Below are 20,899 nucleotides of genomic sequence, written 5' to 3' on the forward strand. Positions count from 1 at the left end.
ATCATCATCATCATCATCATCACGTCATCATCACCATCATCATCATCATCATCATCATCATCATCATCATCATCATCATCATCATCATCATCATCATCAACGTCAACGTCATCATCATCATCAACGTCCATATCAATTTGTAAGCGCACTTTTAGCAAAGTCATATAGTTCATTGAATTTAGGCCTACAACCGTATGACCAAACAGGCGAAAATAGTAACTTTTTGCACAAGATTTGCAATTTAAAGAGAATTCTCCATTGTTCATTCTAGTGACGCTTATGTATGGACAATATATAAGTGTGCTTTTTCATTTAATGACATAAAATTTTACAAATATTTTAAGGAACACTTGAGGTTTGACTTTTAAAACCTTCATTTTGGTCAAAAAATGTGCTTGGATAGATTGAGTTTTTTACCACATTCGCCTTGCTTTAACATTGAATTGCGTTATCTGTTGACCTAGTGACGAAAAGCGTTTTTAGGGGGAAGTGTTAGCTTTCGTTTGATATAAAAAAAAATTCAGTCTGATTGGATGAAGGGAACACTTGAGGTCAAAGAGGCCCATTTTTCAGCTAGAAGCTCCACAGCTCTCACACTATGCACTCACAATAGGCGCACGCACCCGGCACCCCTGAAGAACAGGGTAGGGTTGGGGCCAAAAATGAAAAAAACAAAAACACCAAAAGTTGATGCTATTAATAACATCAAAAAGTTAAAAGTCACACAATTTTCCAGCAAGCACAAAAGCTTTGCAATGCTTTTTGTAAATTTTGATTTTTCCGGTCCCATCTGGGATACGGGCTGCGAGTAGCAAATTATCTGCAACAATTTCGAAGAGACCGAAATGAAGAATGAACTCACTCATGATCTCACCTAAAACGTACCATTTGGCATACAAGTTGTTGACTTTGGTTTGAGGATAGCCTAGGAGAGGTGAATAATCAATGCATGGTTGTTTGGTAAGTTTAAATTGGATAGAAGCAGGTAAAGTAGCATGGGTCATTATCGTCATTGCCCGCATTGTCTTGCATGTCTTGCAGGACTGCATAATTTTGCACCATTTATTTTTTTTGTAAACAAAGTTAGCCCTTCACAATTGATATTTGGCCCCCCGGGGGGCCACTCAAATATAATGATGTAAGCCAAAAAACGTGTGAAAAGAGTGTTTTTTCTTGGTTGGGCACGTTACGCGTGAAGGGGCAAAAAACGGTGATTTTCATGAAAAGGGTAGTTTTAAAATCGTTTGTAACGCATTTAGGGTAGGCCCTACCATTTTAATCCGCTTTTCAAATCTGCTGAAACTCCGATTCCAAAAAAAGTTTATTCCAGTGCCGGAATTCCCCGTTCGTCACTATGTTTCATGCAAATATATTTCATGACGTGTTACATGTGATAATAATAATAATAATAATAAAAGAGATTTATATAGCGCATCATACAGAAGTCTCGATGCGCTTTACAGAGCACACATACATAAAAGTAAAAACTAAATAAATGTACAAAAATCCTTAAATAATACACCTTACAATGCTTAAAATACAAACTACAATAACAAGATTAATTAGGCTACACCAAGCATCCCTCACAAGGAAAGGAGAAAATAAGAACGAGCAAAGGGTCCCAACCAAGTGAAAGACGCATGGTAGCACAGCATATACATACAGTAAGCAATAAAACAATGACCATATTATATTTACAGGCCATTATATTCATTATAGCAAAAACCAAGTTCAACATGATCAATATAAAAACATAATAATTATTAAATGGCGAATAAGATCAAATCAGACAGAAGCGAGAAATATTTCAGCTTGGAAAAACAGCAATATGATGGTGGCACAGCACCCTGCTGAGGGGAGAGGTTGCCAGCACGTCACCCTCAGCTAGAAACATAATAAATAAAACGCGAAATATGGGGTGGCACAACACCCTGCTGAGGGGAGAGGTTACCAGCACGTCACCCTCAGCGAGAACAAACATGATAATACAATTAAAATTAAGGCGTAGGCGAGACCAGCGGCGAGAACAACATTATGCCGATTATTAAAACGCAATATGGGGTGACACAGCACCCTGCTGAGGGGAGAGGTTACCAGCACGTCACCCTCAGCAAGAACAACACAGAAGTATTTTTACAAGATATATTTGACGAAAAACAGCGATAACTATCTGGCGATAAATAAAACACGAAATGGGGTGGCACAACACCCTGCTGAGGGGAGAGGTTTCTAGCACATCACCCTCAGCAAATTGAAACATAATAAATTATATAACAACAAAATCACAGATGAATCAAACAATGAAAAGATGCGTCTTCAGAAGTCGCTTGAAAGAGTGCAGTGAGTCAGCAGAACGAATGTTATGTGGCAGGTTGTTCCAAAGAAAAGGTGCAGCGAACGCGAATGATCTTTCCCCATAATACTTGGTAGATGGACGACATGTGACTGAGAGAAGTGATTTAGAAGACGAACGAAGTTTGCGACTAGGATTGTAGTGCGAGATGAACTGTGAGATGTACAGAGGAGAAAGTTGATTTTGAGCCTTGAAGGTCATGAGAAGAATCTTATAGATTATCCGCTGTTGTACAGGGAGCCAGTGAAGTGCCTGAAGAATAGGAGTGATGTGTTGATACTTGGAGGTGCGAGTGACGAGCCGGGCTGCAGTGTTTTGAACTCGCTGCAACTTGGAGATATAGCCAGTGTTCGAAATAAGGAAAATATGGAGGTTATCCCGAGGATAACTAAAGCATAAATTCTGCTTGTCCTCAATTACATTTTGGTTGTCCCCAAAATGTGTCATCCTTTTGGAGGTAAAATATAGTGGTTGTCCAGGGGATAAGTACTTAGCTCAATATGGTTGTCCCCAGTGATTTTTGGACAAGAGGACAAGAGGATAAGTGCTTATTTCGAACACTGGATATAGCTATCCGGTAGGCCGTATAACAAAGAGTTGCAGGAATCAATCCTTGAAGTAACAAATGCGTGAACTAATCTCGCTGTGTTGACCTCGTCAAGATAATATCTGATTTGACCAATTCTACGAATTGCAACTAGGGCAGATTTACAGATGCTGTCGATGTGCTCTTTCATACAAAAGTGAGAATCCATTACAGCGCCTAGATTGCGCGCACCACTTGAAGAATTGATCACGGAATCCCCGATTACAAGCGATATGTTTGTAGCAGGTCTGTTCGAGAAGCGGGAAGTGACATGGATGAGTTCGGTCTTGGCATCGTTAAGGACCAATTTATTTGCAACGGCCCATGATCTCACATCCGCAATGCAGTTTTCCATCACTTCAATAGCCTGAGCTCGATCATCAGGGTGGAAACACATATAGTTGTGTATCGTCTGCGTACACCATAGTATGCACACCATGTGCTGTTATAAGATCTTGCATAGGGGCACTGTACATGGTGAAAAGTAACGGCCCAGCGACCGATCCCTGTGGTACTCCGCAGCTGAGAGAAACACTGGTTGAAACTGCATCTTTCACGACGACAGATTGTGTTCTATTCTCAAGATATGATTTAATCCACATATGGGCAGTACCAGACACGCCATATCTGTCAGCTAATCTCTGAAGCAATAACTGATGGTCTATTGTGTCGAAAAAAAAAAAAAATCAAGGAGGACAAGAATGGCCTCATTACCTTTATCAAGTGCACAAAGAATGTCTGACTGAACACGGAGCAATGCAGACTCAGTACTGTGATGTGCACGATACGCTGATTGTTTGGAGGCGTTGAGGTCATTATCATGCAGATAGGACTGAAGTTGAGAAATTGCGACGCGCTCAATCAACTTGCCTAAGTAGGTCAGGTTAGATATCGGACGGTAGTTTGCAAGTTCATCAGCATCAAGCTTGGGCTTCTTAAGAAGTGGAGTGACGATTGCATGTTTCAGGCTTGATGGAAAAGAGCCAGATAGTAACGACTGATTCACAATTGCCGTCATTCCAGGCAACATCTCGTCAATACATTCCTTCGTGATGGAAACAGATTTAACCATGGCCTCGTACTAAGTTCTATGTAAAATACCGTTTAGATTAAAAAACGTGCATATTAATTAAGAATACAGGACACTTCGCCCACAATGCACTTCGCCTACACGCAATTTCGCCTACGTGCCATCTCGCCCCCTAATTAGCTATAGCGGCAATGCAACGCAATGGCATTGTGGATGTATACGATCGATGCGCACAGGATGTGTGTGTATTCAGACCATACTATCAATGATGTATTCATTAAATCGCCCCATTGAATGGATGAGAATTAGCCTGGTGTAGTCTTGAGAATAGCCCGGTGTCAATAGGTGATGATTGTTTTTAATGATCGTGCTGTGGTGATTTGAAGTTGAGAAGTATAGTTGTATTTCTCCCTCACATAATTTAGCTATAGCGGCAATTAGATGAGTAGCTCAGTATTAATTGTGTTTCCGTTTTTAGTCTTTTTGACTTTTGCATGTTTTTTAATTCTTTATTGGGTAATTTGTAATATAAGTATCTTTTCTTTAGTTTTCTACGGGCCCCTGAGGTCCCTTTTCTTTGCTTTACAGGCCCGTGGTAAAGTATCTTTTCTTTACTTTTTACGGGCCCCTAGGACCCCGGGCCCGGGGGTAACGCACCCCCTTAACCCCCTTGTCGTCGGCACTGTATCTTTCTTGACTGGCGAGAACTACTCTTTGACCGTTCCTCATCAGGGATATCCCTTTTAACAAAGGAGCACCTGCGCATATGATGTAGCATAAACACCGTCATCATGATCTGACTCGTTATACTTAATTGCTTCGGCTTCAAGTATTTAGCATTATGTATCCTATATAATATATTTATTTGATTAAAATGCAAGTAAGGCTTTAGGTATTTTAGTCTCAGCTCAAACCAAAAAATGTATGTATGACATGACAATTGACAATACAAGAACGTATCAAAGGGGAAAAAAGAATTAGGCCTAGGCCTCAAGAAAGAACAGGATTGAATAAAGAAAAATTAAGGACATAAGGAAAGAAAGACTTTGGCCTTATGCCTGAAGGAGGAAACCGGGTTTAACAATCTAATACGGTATTCGTTTATAGTTTGAACCATGTGATTACCAACGGAGTAGGCCTACAAAACAAGCATAATTGGACGGGAAAGAGAAAATAATTATTATAATGGGTGTACTGAAATGACATGTGAAAGACTAAGCTAAAACTAAAAGACCTACGCATTTACAGCTGCAAGTGTTACGTTTCTCTACGCAACATGTATAGGTGGTCGTCTCATGATGGAAGGGCCTTTTGATGACCAATGCTCAAAGTCTATTCGGGCCTTCCCGGAGTCCTTCTTTCTTAAATTTCTTGGTGACAAGCTCAAAGTCGAATCCTTCCCTGATCATGCTGATTTTTTGGCATTGTAATGGATAACATGTCCACTGAGTATACATTGGAATCAAATTCATTATGTTTGTAAGACATCGGAGCTACCCTGGGAAAAAATTTCAAATAAATGGAAACTTTTTGTGCAATAAATGTGTTTATTGATATACGAGCTGTGATTTAATTTGAAACTTCACGTAACTCGTTATTTTCCCCAGATTTGGAAGATGTAGGTTGTTTGGCTTTATACAGGTATGATTCATTTTAAACTTCATATAACTCGTTATTTTTCCTAGATCCTGTTAACACGCGCACTGCGTCTTCTAGGTCTATCAAATACCATACATGATTTCATTTTAAACTTCATATAAATCATTATTTTGCCCCGTATTTTGCGAATACGAATAGGTCTACGAATAGGTCTTCCCTATCCAGGCTTATCAAACACCCAGATTTGGAAACTCGGATGTCGTTTGCATGATCAGGCTGGGCATACACACAATATTAACACTTGTCTAAAATAATTCCTTCCATATCTTTCTTTCATTTATCATGTGTATACCTTCTTGTATATTACACATATGCACATCATATTTCTTTACTGATTTCTAACAAACACCACCGTCAAACAAAAACAAAAAATTCAAATTCGGATTTATGCGCGCAAATTTCAATTTCCGCGCTTGTTTCTTCGAGATGTGTTCGTGAAGGGGTGTGTATGGAGTGTTAGATGGGGTGTGTAGGGGTGCGTTTGTAAATGCCTCCAACTGTGGAGGTGTGTGTGTCTTGTCACATTCACACTGTGGAGTCTGCTAACAACCGTGGAGCTCCACAGTTGAAGATAAGCTCAAAAATGGGGTTTTTGGGCCATAGAGGGGGTATACCACCTGTCATTTTCTGATTAGAGCAACCTCCACAGTATGGCGGTTGCTGTGAGATTTGTGTAAAAAAATCTCCCCAGTTTGAATGTGGGTGTGTGAATCTCCCCAGTTGGAATATACACACACCTCCACACTTGGCGGCATTTACAAGAGGGGGTGAGTGGACGTAGAGAGAACAAATAAACAAACCAAAGTCATTGTAGAATTATAGGAGAAAGAAAACAAAACACAGATTCCAGATTCAGTTTTATGCGCGCAAAAGTAACATTTTCCATTTTCGCGCTTTATTAAAATTCTTCGAGGTGTGTTCGTGAAGGGGAGTGTGAGGTGATTTAATATCTTTTATAGGACTGCAAGTTTTAAAAGTTTTGAACATCTCAAACTTTATTTTAAGTGAGTTTGAGCCGGTGCGCGGTAAAATGAATGATTCGGTAATAATTAAATAAAAATACACAAAACTCGCAAGCGCTTTTTTTGGCCACATTATATAAATTATTAGGCCATACTGGCGCTATGGCCATAATTAATTTAACACTAAAAAGTAGGAACTTATATGAAGTAAGTAAACATAATTTGTAAAATAAAATAACACATATAATAGGGCCTAATTGATTCTTTTGTTCATGAAAACATACCTGTAAAAATAAAATACATAGGCCTAGGATTTAACATAAAAATACATTTATAAGGCCTAAATTTCGGACATATTAAATTAATTATTGGTCGTGAAAATATAATGTAAAAAAGTGATGCCGATGATGGGAAACTTGGAATCAACTTTCATTACCCTTATGATTTTGTATCATAATTCAATGGCTTTCCTTCATCTTCGTGTGCATGGTACGGACTTACAAGCACAAAACATGTTTTAACACGGCCCGCAATTACAAATTTTTTGTTGCGCACACTACCCGTCCTCCAACACGCTGGCAAGTAAAGACTTCCGCGAAATCGCCGGGTATGACATGGGTAAATCAATGGCACTGTGACCGTTATTCCATTTCCGGGCCATCCGTGGTTTGGCTGGCGGTGTGCATGCACACAGGGGACTTGTCAAACAATCGGCAACAAATACCCGCGGTGTAAAAGGGGCGAAACGCACAGCATAGGCTCTGCTCGCTGAAAATGGCCAAAAATTTATTTTAAACACTTTATCACGTTATCAAGTTATTAAAAGTAGGCTGAAAGGTTTAACAATCAATGGTATTAAGAAAATTAATATTTTTCTTTATAATTATCTTCATAAAAATTCACGTATAACACACTTTAACACGAAGTTATCAAATTATTAAAAATGCATGTTGAAAAAATGCATGTTATATACACATATTGTTATAAAATATTGTTATAATCACATCAGCACGGTTTGTTAAAAACCGAACATAATCTACACCGGGACGCGGACGGTAGGGGCCTCAATTTATAAAACGCACACACATACCCCCCCCACACACACACACACATTTGTTGAATATTGCCGTGCATTCACTGGAACGAATCCGGTCACATCAATCGTCATGATACATCCACAACCGCCATTGCAATGCATTGCATTGCATAGGGGGCGAGATGGCACGTAGGCGAGATGCCGTGTAGGCGAAGTTGCGTGTGGGCGAGGTGTCCTGTTTCCTTAATTAATGATGTCATATTATAAATGTTGCTTGAATTATGATGGGTATATAGTTATATTATATATATATATATATAGTTAGTTCAGTGGACAAACGGGGAGACGAAAATCCGGGACGAAAATATCATGTACGGTATTTCAAAAAGATTTTCAGGACCTTTATATTCCTCACATTATTTACTACTCCTGCTGGTAGATTTGTGAGTTTCCCCTTCTCTGGATTACTTTAGGAAATTATATTTGCAGTAGAAAGCATGAAAAGGGCACACGATATCGGGACTCGATACTCAACTTTAGGTGCCAAATTCGGAACCAAATACGATGTGAATACTGCTTAATGTTTAGTTGCCTCTGGATAAATTACGCTGTATATTGGTATTTTATATTCTCACAAAACTACTTTACGAGAATCCAATCAGATTCATGTAACAAGCTACGAATCTGAAGGCCTCATGGTACACTCTGAATTCATTGTGTCATTATTTATATTTAATTAAAGTGGTATGGTATACCGGAGGGGTGTATATATATCTGGGAGGGACCGTAGACTTTTAGTGTTCAATGACAAGTTAGTAGGCCTACAAAAACTTGTCCTTGACCTACCTATGGCGTTCACTCCAACTTGGGGTTGAGTGGTGCCATCTGCTTCATGATGTCCTGCCACTTCCTTCTGTCTTGAGCTAGCCTGCTAGCGCTGACCAAGGAGCTGATGTGTACTTTGTTACAGTCGGCTTTCAGGCAGTCACTCCATCTTTTGGTGGTCTCCCTCTTGGGCGTTTGCCATGGATATGTGCCTCAAATGCTAGTTTAGGAAAACGTGATGGTGGCATTCTCTGTATATGGCCGAAGTACCGGAGTCTTTTTGTTGAGATTCTGTCCAGGATGGTAAATTCCATGTCGAGGGTTTTGCGAATGGTGGTGTTTCGGATCTTGTCGAGGCGTGACACTCCCATTATTTTGCGAAGGCACATTATTTCAAATGTTGAAAGTCTGTTTTCATCTTCCTTCCTTAGTGTCCAAGTTTCCGCTCCATACAATAGTATCGAGAGCGTAAGTACCTTATAGAGCTCGATCTTTGTGCTTCTCTGGATGTATCTGGCGCTCCAAATCTTATGGAGTTTTTGAACAGTCCCTATGGCTTTCCCAATGCGTAATTTTACGTCCTCGGTGCAGGATCCAGATTGACAGATCTTCCCTCCTAGGTATGTAAACTCCTCAACTTGGGCTAGTGGTGTTCCATTGATATTTATATTTATTTGTGTGTTCTTTTTGGTGATTGCCTGTACCTCAGTTTTTCCTATGTTGATTTTCAGACCCAGTGTTGTACTACTCTCATGCACAAGGTTTACCAGAGTTTGTAGGTCTTTTTCACTCCCAGCTACAAGTGCGATGTCATCCGCGAAGCGTAGGTTATTGATAAGCTGTCCCTGAATGTTTACTCCTATATTTGTGTCATGAAGCGCATATAACATGACCAGCTCAAGAAGAATGTTAAATAGCTGAGGTGATATCACGCACCCTTGACGCACTCCAACTGCAGTAGTAAACCATTCTGTTAACTCTCCATTAACTCTTACAGCGCTTTCTGATTTCCAGTAGAGTGCTTCTAGCAGCTTTATGATTTTGTTGGGGAATCCAAAGAATCCCAGTGCCTTCCACAGGCCCTCCTGCCACACAGAATCAAAAGCCTTTTCGAAGTCAATGTAACAGCAAAAGAGTCCTTTGTCCTTTTCTAGGTGTTTTTCCATTACTTGTCTCAAGGTGAACAGTTGATCAATTGTTGACCGGCCTGGTCTAAACCCCGCTTGGGCTTCTGATAAAATTTCTTCAGCCCTTTTCATGATACGTCTTTGAAGAATTAATGTGAGTACTTTGCATGAGTGACTAAGTAGGCTGATTCCTCTGTAATTGCCACAGTCTAGCTTGTCCTTTTTCTTGTAAATGGGGGTGATGATTGCCTTTCCCCAGTCGCTGGGGAACTCTTCTTCGTCCCATATTTTCTTACACAGTTTGTGAATAATATCCACTCCTCTGTCTCCTGCTGCTTTGAGTTCTTCACCAGTAATACTGTCATAGCCCGGTGCTTTTCCATCGGAAAGCTTCCTTATTGAGCTGACAATCTCGTCACGCAGGATATCTGGTTCCACAGCAGAGGTTGGCAAAACTTGTAAAGTGTGTCAAATTTAGACAAAAAATTGTTTAGGGGGTCAAAATGAGACAAAAACTTGTTTAGGGGGTCAAATTTTTGGGGAAAGCGTGCTAAAAACTTGCTTAGGGGGGTAATTTTGCTCACAGAGGAAAACTTGTTTTGGGGGTGTTCGAAAACAATTTGGTCACGCATGCGTACACTCTCATATTTGAGTGGCCCCCCCCGGGTTTGGCCCTCACACATATGTCGGGCTTATGTTATCATCCAAATGTTTGCCTGTCTATTTTTTTTCTTTGTTTGTTCGGCTGACGTGACTGTCCGTTCAGAAGCAAATTCATTAATCCACTGACTGTCTGTGCTGCTATATAAATGCAGCCATGTCCATGAACTACAACAGAATATGCTTTCCTTATACTCAGTGAACAATACATAAGAAATTAAATCCAACATTTTTTGCTAGCCTACATCTGTGATGCTTTAACTTTAAGATTTAATTACCTTTTCATCATTTGATGTCATAAATTCATATTTAATGCCAAAATACCAACTGGCTCTCTGGGCCATCCAGACAGAAAATCTCCTGGCCCAAAGAGAAACTAACTGGCCAGGGCCAGCGGGCCAGTGGCTAAATCGACCCCTGGTTAGGCATGATCACAACATTTTCAAGTAGGTTTTTTCACATGGAAATTATTTTGTTTAAAAAGGTGATTATTAACTTAAAAAATGAGGGGTCAGCCATGTCTGTAGCTCAAATATCAGCAAAGTTATGGGCAAATGTCTGTTTTTGAAATTATCCATTTTTCTGCGGCCATCATTGATAATGTTGGCCGATACCGATCTGTGAATCAGAGATCGGTGCCGATATGGACTGCATCGGCCTTGAATCTGAATCGGCAGATGAGCTATCAGCTGCCGATCTAGCTTACCGATCTCTGAACTTGACAGTAATAAAAGTACACAACAATTCTTTAAGCTTACCATTACTTTCTTAAATGTAACATTACTACTATTTAATGCCAATATATTTCCAAAAAATGTTGTTACCACCGCAAGAATCATGTCGTTTCATACTGTATTTTATGTATGTATCCACCCTTTGATAGACCGAATTAAAATGTAAACAAACAATCAAGGTCAAATTTATTCAACAGTGAAAGCATGCAGCGATGATGTAATGACGTGTGCAGGGGACTCCCCAAAAAGCAGTTCATAAGTGGTTCGCCTCTACATTCCATTGTCCATTGTATAATAAAACCACAAAATATTATCCACTCAGTGACAATACTCCTGACTGTACATGCGTCCCTGGGAAAAATTTGTAAACACTATAACACTCGACACGTGAAGTTCCTGCGCCCTTCAATGTCGGGTTTCCCAAGGTGAATTTGAGGGCATGTTATTTTTAGAATCGCGCACATTCTCGCAATTCCTCCTCACACGGACGATTTCATCTCTTAATCTCTGAACACGTGAATTCTTTCTGTAAACAACCCTGCACAACCAATCAGGATGGGAATTCCGCGGTATTCCCCAATACGTCATATGCATAAATTATTATAATATCGATGGAGCTGATTTAGCTGCAGGGTCATCGAATCAATTCGCGCAGTGATTCGCCTAACTTGGTACACAAGCAAATCAAAGTTGATTCGCGGAGAAGAAAGAAGAATAAAACAATGAAGAGAAATGGATTAATGATTAAACTTCCGACAATCGGAGGCACTGAGTGAGTAACGCTGGGACTTGGGGTGTAAAATGGTATTTTATTTGGGTTGATATTGACATGAAAAACCTCTAAAACGGTCATCATATTACATAGTTACAGGTTTGGGGAATTAAGCTTTGACCGTTAACATTACTGGGGCCCGACTTGAATGAACTTGTACTGGTTGTAGAATAACATTTAAGGAATCTGAATCGGGATCGGATCGGCCCGATCTGCTAATTTTCAGATCTTGGGTTGGATCGGCCAACACTAATCATTGACAATGCCTTACGATGACTTACTGTACAAAAAGCAAGTAATCCATCATTTTTCACCACGGCGATCCGTTTTACACAAAGGCGATTTTATTTTATGAAATCTAACTATCACTGCATGATGACTTCTGTATCAAGGATACACCAGCAAGGAAGTACCAGCACTTTTTACACTACGTCTCCAAGTTTCTGGTGTCCAAATTTCAAAATTTTGTATTTACCTATGGGGATTACACAGTTAAGCCATTTACTGTGGTCGCAACTTTTTGAGTTGAACGTCGCCCTCTATAATAAGCAATGTGGACATACCTACCCTGGTAAAATTTAACATTTATAACACTTACCCTTACACTTACGGTTTAATGGGAGGTGGATCTAGGCTAATGTGCCTTTGGTCGCATGTCATGAATTGGTCATCTTTTGTGTAACATAATGTAAAATGAGGAAAATATCACCAATTGTGATTCACTTCAACACAACTTTTAATAAATACATTTTAAGTATATATTTCTGGAAAGCTTATATTACAAGGATGCCAAATCAACAAAATATAACATCATAATACAGGGTGGGTAAGAAATATACAGGGTGGAACATCAACAAAATTAGTATCTTTCTTGTCACAGTGAACCCCATATTTTTCTTTTCTGAAAGCTATGTAGCTCAAAATAAATATGGATTCAGAAAGACATTTCATGGGCCCATCAAACAAATTAGGAAGAAAGAGTTTGGTATCCCTTGTGTTAAACATACAGGTGGTCAAAAATTGTAAAATAATTTTACAATTTTTATGACATTTATCAATCAAAACTTTTTTCCTCCATTTCTGGCACTAAAACTAATAGCATAATTGAATTCCTCATCAAATTTCCTAAAAAATATGTGTACTTTTGAATAAGCAGGATGATTCGGGCCAAAGATAGGCCATTTAGAAATGTCAGAGCATTACGTGTACACTTTGTACAGTAACATATAGGAAAAACTGTCTTAATTAGCATTTAATTAGGCAATTAATTAGTTACATCTTTTGTTAAAGTTGATCTACTATGAGGTAGATCTACAATCCAGGATGATATATGTGCAATTTGTGGTCCATGCTAGTTGTACTTTTTAAGATACAAAGGTTTGAAGTTTGCCATATTTTCACAATTTTGTGTACAACTCTATGGGGCTCCCCCGCCCCAGCTCCCCCGCCCCGGCTCCCCCATTGACAAATCTTACATATTGAAGTATAAATCTCAAAGTAGTTGTCCAATTGACTTGGGGTTTTTTGTATTTGATAAAGAACATAATTATCTACAAAATGACACCAAACTTTCCACAATAGGTACTATACTTTTAGAATAAACCAAACTTGAAGTGTGAAGAAAGCATTTTCATGTTACGGCTCCTCCATTTTTGGGTGACCTATTTGTGACATGCGACCCTTTATAACCCCATATCTCTTCCAATGACTATCAAGTGCATTTTTGAAGGAATTCACCCTTTTTGCACTGATGACTTGTTGTGGGGGATTGTTCCATCCATTTACAGTTCTCTGGGAGAAAAAGTCCTGTCTACATTTGAGCGATTTGGTTAGTCTTGGCTTGAAGATCTTCATGTTGTGCCCTCTTGTGTTGCTCTCTTCTGTCAGTTGATAAAATCTTTCTTTGTCTGTGTTTTCTAATCCTGTCAGGATCTTGAAGGTCTCGATTAGGTCTCCACGTATTCTTCTTTGTTCCAGACTATATAAATTCAACGCATCCAGTCTCTCAGCGTAGCTCAGGTCTCTTAGTTCTGGCACTAGTTTTGTGGCACGTCTTTGTACTTTCTCCAAGGTGATGATGTCTTTCTTTAGTGTTGGGCTCCAAGCTTGAATGCAATATTCCAAATGGGGTCTAATATATGTTTTGTAGAGTGTGGTGAAGCCATCTTTGTCAAAAAAAAAAAGTTCTCCTGATCACCCTTAGTTAGACTGTTCATTACCTTCTGCGATGCCTTGGCGCACTGCAGGCTTGATTTGCAATCACTTGGGATGTAGACCCCCACGTCTTTTTCTTGGTCAATATCTTCCAAGCTTTGGTTTCCCATGGTGTAGTCATTCTTGGCGTTGTTGCTTCCCATTACTTTGCATTTGCTGGCATTGAATTTAAGTTTCTGACCACTTCTGCAACTTGTCAACATCTGTTTGTAACTTACTTAGCTGCATCATCTGGCGAGCTGACAGAGGTGAACATCTTCGTATCGTCCGCAAACAGTTGGATACTAGACTTAACATGCTGGGGCAAGTCGTTTAAATATAAAGAATAAACAGGAGGGGCCCCATCACCGATCCTTGCGGAACACCACTCTCGACATCTGCCTGTGATGAGTTAGCATCTCGAACTGAGACTGTCTGTGTTCTCGCTGTCAGAAATCCGTCTATCCACTTTAGGACTTTCCCCTCAAATCCATATGCATGCAGCTTACTTACCGAATCAAACGCCTTCTGGTAGTCCAGGAATATGATGTCTACACCCTCTCCTTGGTCAAGGATATCTGTAACTTCCTCCAGTGGTTCAAGCAGGTTAGGCAAGATTTCCCCAAAACCATCAAAACCGGGTACGGTATCCTTGATTTTATTATGAGCTCACCAATCGAGTGCTGAATAAATACATCGCCTGCTTGTGTATATTGAATCAGTGATGTACCCTATAAACTGTATGCATATCGCTATTCGTAGTACATCTTGTTTGTACATCCCATCAGCTGCGTGTAGCTCTGCCAACAATCATGATAAATAACACGCATTGTGGGCGGTGTACATCGACTTGATGCACAAACTCTGTGTATATCGCTATTTGTCTACGTCTTGTTTGAACCCCCGGCCCCCGTACTTGGTGCATCCGCGGGTATTCATGCTCGTCGAAAATTTCGCGAAATAAGGGGTGTTTTCAGATGAAGAAACGCTATTCGCGAAACACACAAAAAAGGGGTGTTTTTTCAAACCACATGTTTGCGAAATTGAAAAAAAGGGTATTTTCATTGACCAGCAGCCTAAGGGTATATTAGAAATATCGTTCGCGTTTTAGCGAAAATAGGGGTATTGTCGAAGGGCAAAAAATTTGCGAAATATCGCTAAAAAAAGTGGTATTTTTCCCCTAAAATCTTTGTTTTTTTGAAAGTTCGCCGACAAGCATGAATACCCGCAGATGTACGGAGTGCGGGGGCCGGGTATGAACCCCATCAGCTGCGTGAAGCTCCCGAAAATCATGATAATAATAATCGGCAAGCTAAATGCACGCATTGTATAAAGAATAAACAGGAGGGGCCCCATCACCGATCCTTGCGGAACACCACTCTCGACATCTGCCTGTGATGAGTTAGCATCTCGAACTGAGACTGTCTGTGTTCTCGCTGTCAGAAATCCGTCTATCCACTTTAGGACTTTCCCCTCAAATCCATATGCATGCAGCTTACTTACCGATTCAAACGCCTTCTGGTAGTCCAGGAATATGATGTCTACACCCTCTCCTTGGTCAAGGATATCTGTAACTTCCTCCAGTGGTTCAAGCCAAATGTTTTCTTCGTTTACCTCATTTGTTTGGCTCGAAATTAAAAGAAGACAATACGATCACTAGCTATCAGTGAAAACTAATAAATAGGAATCTATTTTTTATAATGCAAATCACACATTATTGCTTTAAGAATTCTATAGACATACATGTAGGTAGAAGCTTATTATTTTCTTCGACAATAGGATTATTGATTGGTTTTTGACTAGCACTAGCAAAATACTGGATTTCAAAATGTGTTACATTACATGTCCCAAGTCCTGGACTGCCCTATCAAAAAAAATTAATGCCTGTTTCACTATTTTACCGAGAATCCCGGTGGGCTCCTAGCGGGTGCCCGCCGGTATCCTGCAAGTTCTTAACCAGGATCTAAAAAGTGTGGAGAACAAAAGAATTTACTGTGCGGGAAACCGGGAAAGTCAGCTACAGTCCATAGCTCATTATCTTAAATATACAACAATGCACTCAAGTGCATTTATCTAACAGTGGACCGTTAGAAAAAACACAACTTGGTCGTATGTGTACATTGCTGCTCTCGATCCCGTCATGTAACGTAACGTACGTGTAGCCAGCCTTACAGTATGGTCATGATGGTATCACTGTAAAAACTTTTTATAGTAGGCCTATATTTAATAAAGTTACAATTTCATGTGCGTATTTTATTCATACCTGAGAAAAACTAGGGTATTTGTCTCAGATTCATACCCGTTCTTTATTTTCACCATTTTATAATGGTTGAATTAATAACATATTGGCAAGGCGAGAAAATCCATGTCCAATTAAAATCGTTAGGCGGAAAGGTCTATAAACTCGCGCCGAATGTTTTTTTTTTATCCTATTTTGGACCCGGCTTTTGGACAAGTTAATTTGTTTAACTCCGTATCTAAAGTCTCAACTGAGGCTTCTAGATTTTTTATTTATGTTATTTTCGTTGTGTTTTTACTATAAAAAGCAAATAATAAACTAATATAATCACAGAGAATCATAACAAAACAGATCGCAAAAGCCGGCCAAAACCCTTTGTTGAACATGTTGAAGGCTCTGAGATTTCCCTGAGTCACAATCGGGTGCAGATTTTTCATGGCGCATCTTAACCAATTACTAAATCGTATCGGCTTATTGCTAATTCCTACATCTATTTTATTTTATTTCAAATATTATTAAGTAGTATAAGAACGCACCTTCGGGTAGACGAGTAGGCCTACACATTTTAATCAAGCGTCGCTCAATTAAATCTTCTAGATTTTATACTCGGTACTCTGTCTCCAATGTTTGGCGCAGGGCGGGAAAGGGTCATGCTTTGATGAGCCGGCGTGGCTAAACCAATCAAACTGAAGTAAATAGAGTGCATTCAACACACATGCGCAATAGATTTCTTTCTTCGCAGCCTCACTGGTTAAAAGTTATGCCACCACGCCTTGAGTGTAAGAATCGGATGTAAAATTATTTGCGATGTTTATTTTAATTTTTTAATTTTTAAACTTTTAAACAAGGCTTATCGGAAATGAACATTCTCGTAGATATGTAAATAATATTTCAAATAAATAATAGGGCCTATGCTTGTTAGCCTATGATGTGAATTTTGTAGACCTACATGATCGTGAATGATGATCGTCGGACATTCGGAATATTAAAACTCGGAATCGTGGCTATGCAATTATGTATGCAATAGTTTATAATACGAATCTGTTTTTGAAGACTGACTGAACGGATAATTTTTCAATGAGATGTGAAGTTATTAAATTAGCGAGATGTTTTATTTTCGATGGAGCTGCAAGCATGATAATAAAATATGTATTGGCCTATGCGTATGAAACAAAATGTAAACCGACATTACTGCAGATGGTTAATACCTAACTGTAAAACCATCCCGGGAAAACCATATATTCCTCTGCGGTGTCAGAGTTTGCTGAAGTTCCGGGAAATTATCACCGCCCTACGAGTAAAATGATGATAAAACCAGGTAATGAAGGAAACAACAGAGATATAAACGGGGAATGTGAGAGATTCCCGTACCAATGCAGGAAATAAGCGGGAGGAAAACGAGAAATAGCGACAGAACAGCTCGAAACCGGGGAAAAACCGGGAAACTCCCGCTGTTGTCAAATCAATTCGGCATTGCAGCGGGATTCGATTGGTCAGCACGACACGGACGAAACGGGGATGGTTGTATACCGCATCACCTGACTGTTGAATTTCGATGCAAATCACGATACGGATACACCATTTGACTTCCAAGGGCAGTGAAAGTTTGTGTTGTCAATGTTTGTTTGTTGTTGTTTTTGTTTTGTTTTTAGGCGGGGGGCACGGGATTTAATTTTAAATAATGATAGTCATTGCAAAGTTTTGTAAGAATACAAACAGGTTCATGAACGGATCCTGGAAGATCAGAAATAATATTGTTTTCTTGTCGAGCCATTGAACTAAGTATTTAGGAAAATCTAAACATTCACATGGCCGGCGAATATAACCTACATGATTTAACTATGATGCTTTGATTATTTTTTGGATGCTTTGATTATTTTTTGGAAAAAGTATATCGTTCTTTTTAAAACGACCGAACGAAGATAACAAAATGAAGCATGAGAAAATATTTTAAGTAAAATAGGTCTATATAATTACAGAGTATAAAGATGTAGGCCTATATGCGTTTAAAATTAGTCAAATTCGAAATCACAATGATGATATGCCGGGATGATATGATGAATATTAAATTACATAGGGCCTAGCCAAATATTACTAGATTGTACTCTTGCAATCTTGATATAGAACTTACCATGCTCGATCTTGTTGAGCAGCATCATCATCGTATTAATCCTGGGTTCGTTTGTCTTTCGTGATATTTTTGAGTTTTCATTTTAAGATTTTTTAAAAGTTAGGCCTTCTGTGGCCTAGAAGATCCACATTTGTCCTCAAAATATTATTATAAAAGTATAACGTATTTCTCTGGAGATTTTGTATAATTCCACTAAATGCATGCATAAGAATATTGATGATCGGGATTTTATTCCCCTCCATGATCAAATGACTTCATGTTGACACATTTTATTTCCAATTTTACAGATTCCAGCAGCAGCGAACAATTTGACAACGTCATCAACTCGAATCCAATCTAGACCTCCATCGTGCACACGATGACCATCTAGCATCTTTCAATCGTGTCTGGATGGATGGAGGAAAGCCCGGAGGAAAGATCCCGTCTTCACCGCGCGTGGTCGAATTCTTGCGAGTTATCCTACCAAGTTCTAAAGCAAACATCTTCCGTTAAGCTTCCTAGTTCCAGTTCCAGGAATATAAATATTCTTCAATCTGCTCTGATGGTCCGATCCCGGGGCCGATATGGTTAGGAAAAAAACACCGTAAACACATCTTTCGAGATCAATGTCCATGTACTGACTGTTGTACAAAGTAGTAGTAACAATAAAACTGAGAAAGTGTATACCCACTTGACCCCCGACTTGACCTGCATGAGGCCTAGATTACTATCGATCCGTGCTCCTGTACAGTGTGACGATGTGGTTAACAATGTCAATAACTTGCTCATTTATGGAGGTGAGACGAAAATACCTAAATTGGTATGATGATCATGATGACGATGGTGATGATTATCAATGATAACAATGATATGAAGATGAAATACTTATTTTTTTATGCTATAATATTTATTACAATATATTAAATTTACGATAACAATCATCCATAATTTTGTGAAAATTCATCGCTGTTTTTCTTTTAAAATACCCCTTTTCAAGATGCAAATCCGCATTTTCTCCCTGGCTAGAATACTTTGTTAAAACTAGGTCACCATGCGGCTATGGCAATTTGATAGCTGTCGACCCAGGACCGGGCGCGATTTGGATGGGTGTGTTCGGGCGTGTATCACGAACATCCAATCACAAGTCACTCAAGAGAGATCGTAAACAAACTAAAAATAGATCGTTGGCAATCAGCCAAAACACCTGTGTAAGGGACGCACCATATGATACTCAGGAGGGGGGGGGGGGAGGAAGTTGGGGTGGGGGAAGAATTTTTTTTTTTGAAAACTTCCTACCCCACCCTGAGAATCTAAATGGTGCGTCCCTAATTATTTGCTGATGTTGAGAAAGGGTCGTATTGATGACTTTTTTGAAATAAAAAATAAAAAAGTCTGCGAAGTGTTTTGTTTTGTTTTATCTTTTTTGTTTGGTTTTTTCGCCACGGTAAATCGCCCAGATTTTTTTTATTACTTTTATTATCATTTATCGTTTTAGTGATTTGTGATTGTTTATTTATAACATAGGGCCTACTGGGAAAGTAATTATATTCCCCCCCCCCCCACTGCAATTACAATAAAAATACAATAAAACGCGAATATTGAAGAAGAAAAATATTAGCCAGGCACTACTCCCTTCCCCGATCTTAATGGTGCATCCCATGGCAACAGTTGATGGAACGGTGCCAACATTGAATTCATCGAGGGATCGAGTTTGTAAACAATGTGGTTGAAACATGTGGCGGTGCACCTTTGTGTAGATGTCTGCTGCCGTACTTGCAAGTAATGCAACCAATCACAATGTAGGAAAGACGTTCACCTAATTATCATTTTATGAATGGAGCTGTCGTCAACATGTTAATACTGTGATCTAATTGGTTCGATTAGTTTGGGGTCAGATTCATAGGGGAACTTTCCACCAATATTGCATGATTGTTTGAAACTCGCCAGAGGACCGTGTTTAAATTATAATTTGTGAATGAAACTTGGTGGTATTTCATCCATGCATGCGTAATCTTGAGCATGATTGGGAAACAAAAGATACGCACGTGGAATAAATCAGAAAGGAATAAAAAAAGACAAAAATTAACAGCAATGGATTGTCACGGTAACTAATACAAAATCATGGACGATTTTTAATTTTGTTGATTAAAAAACAGCGCTCGGAAAATCAAGAAATATTATAAGCTTAAAGTATACTTTGTCATCATTTTATTGCAGGGATTTTCATTTGACGAGATGAAATTAAAACAAAACTATCATAGCAGACTCCTAGGTTTCAAAATTTGGGCCTGGGGAAACGGGATATTGAACATGATGATGAAAATGGCGATGAACATCTCATGGTACAGTGTATGTTTTCACTTCTCGTAATCAATTACAAAGCATTATTTTTCATTATATTAACACATGTGCGCATATTTTTTTGGAGGAGGGGGGCTTTGGGAGCGCCAGCCCCCGGGGTAAAAGCAGTGGGCGGCCAAAAAGAAGGAGCGGCAAATGAAGGGGTGGCGGAAAAAGGAGCGGCAATAATAATTTTTTTATTTGCTCTTCACTTTTTCAAACCAACAAAAAAGAAATGTGTCAACCTTTTCGTGCTGTTGAGGAAGGGCAGTA

At 39.2% G+C, this 20,899-nt stretch overlaps 1 protein-coding gene across 1 annotated transcript in view; it reads left to right on the forward strand.

The window, feature by feature from the left end:
• The first annotated feature begins 796 nt into the window (after window positions 1-796).
• LOC140156289 (DDB1- and CUL4-associated factor 17-like) overlaps window positions 797-20,899 on the forward strand; it is a 49,474-nt gene continuing 29,371 nt past the window's right edge. The window contains exon 1 of the mRNA XM_072179270.1: window positions 797-960. Within this exon, the coding sequence (XP_072035371.1) occupies window positions 946-960 (15 nt within the window). The 5' untranslated portion in view covers window positions 797-945. The remainder of the gene's footprint in view (window positions 961-20,899) is intronic.

Source organism: Amphiura filiformis, chromosome 7 (genome assembly GCF_039555335.1).
Source record: "Amphiura filiformis chromosome 7, Afil_fr2py, whole genome shotgun sequence".
Classification (NCBI taxonomy): domain Eukaryota; kingdom Metazoa; phylum Echinodermata; class Ophiuroidea; order Amphilepidida; family Amphiuridae; genus Amphiura; species Amphiura filiformis.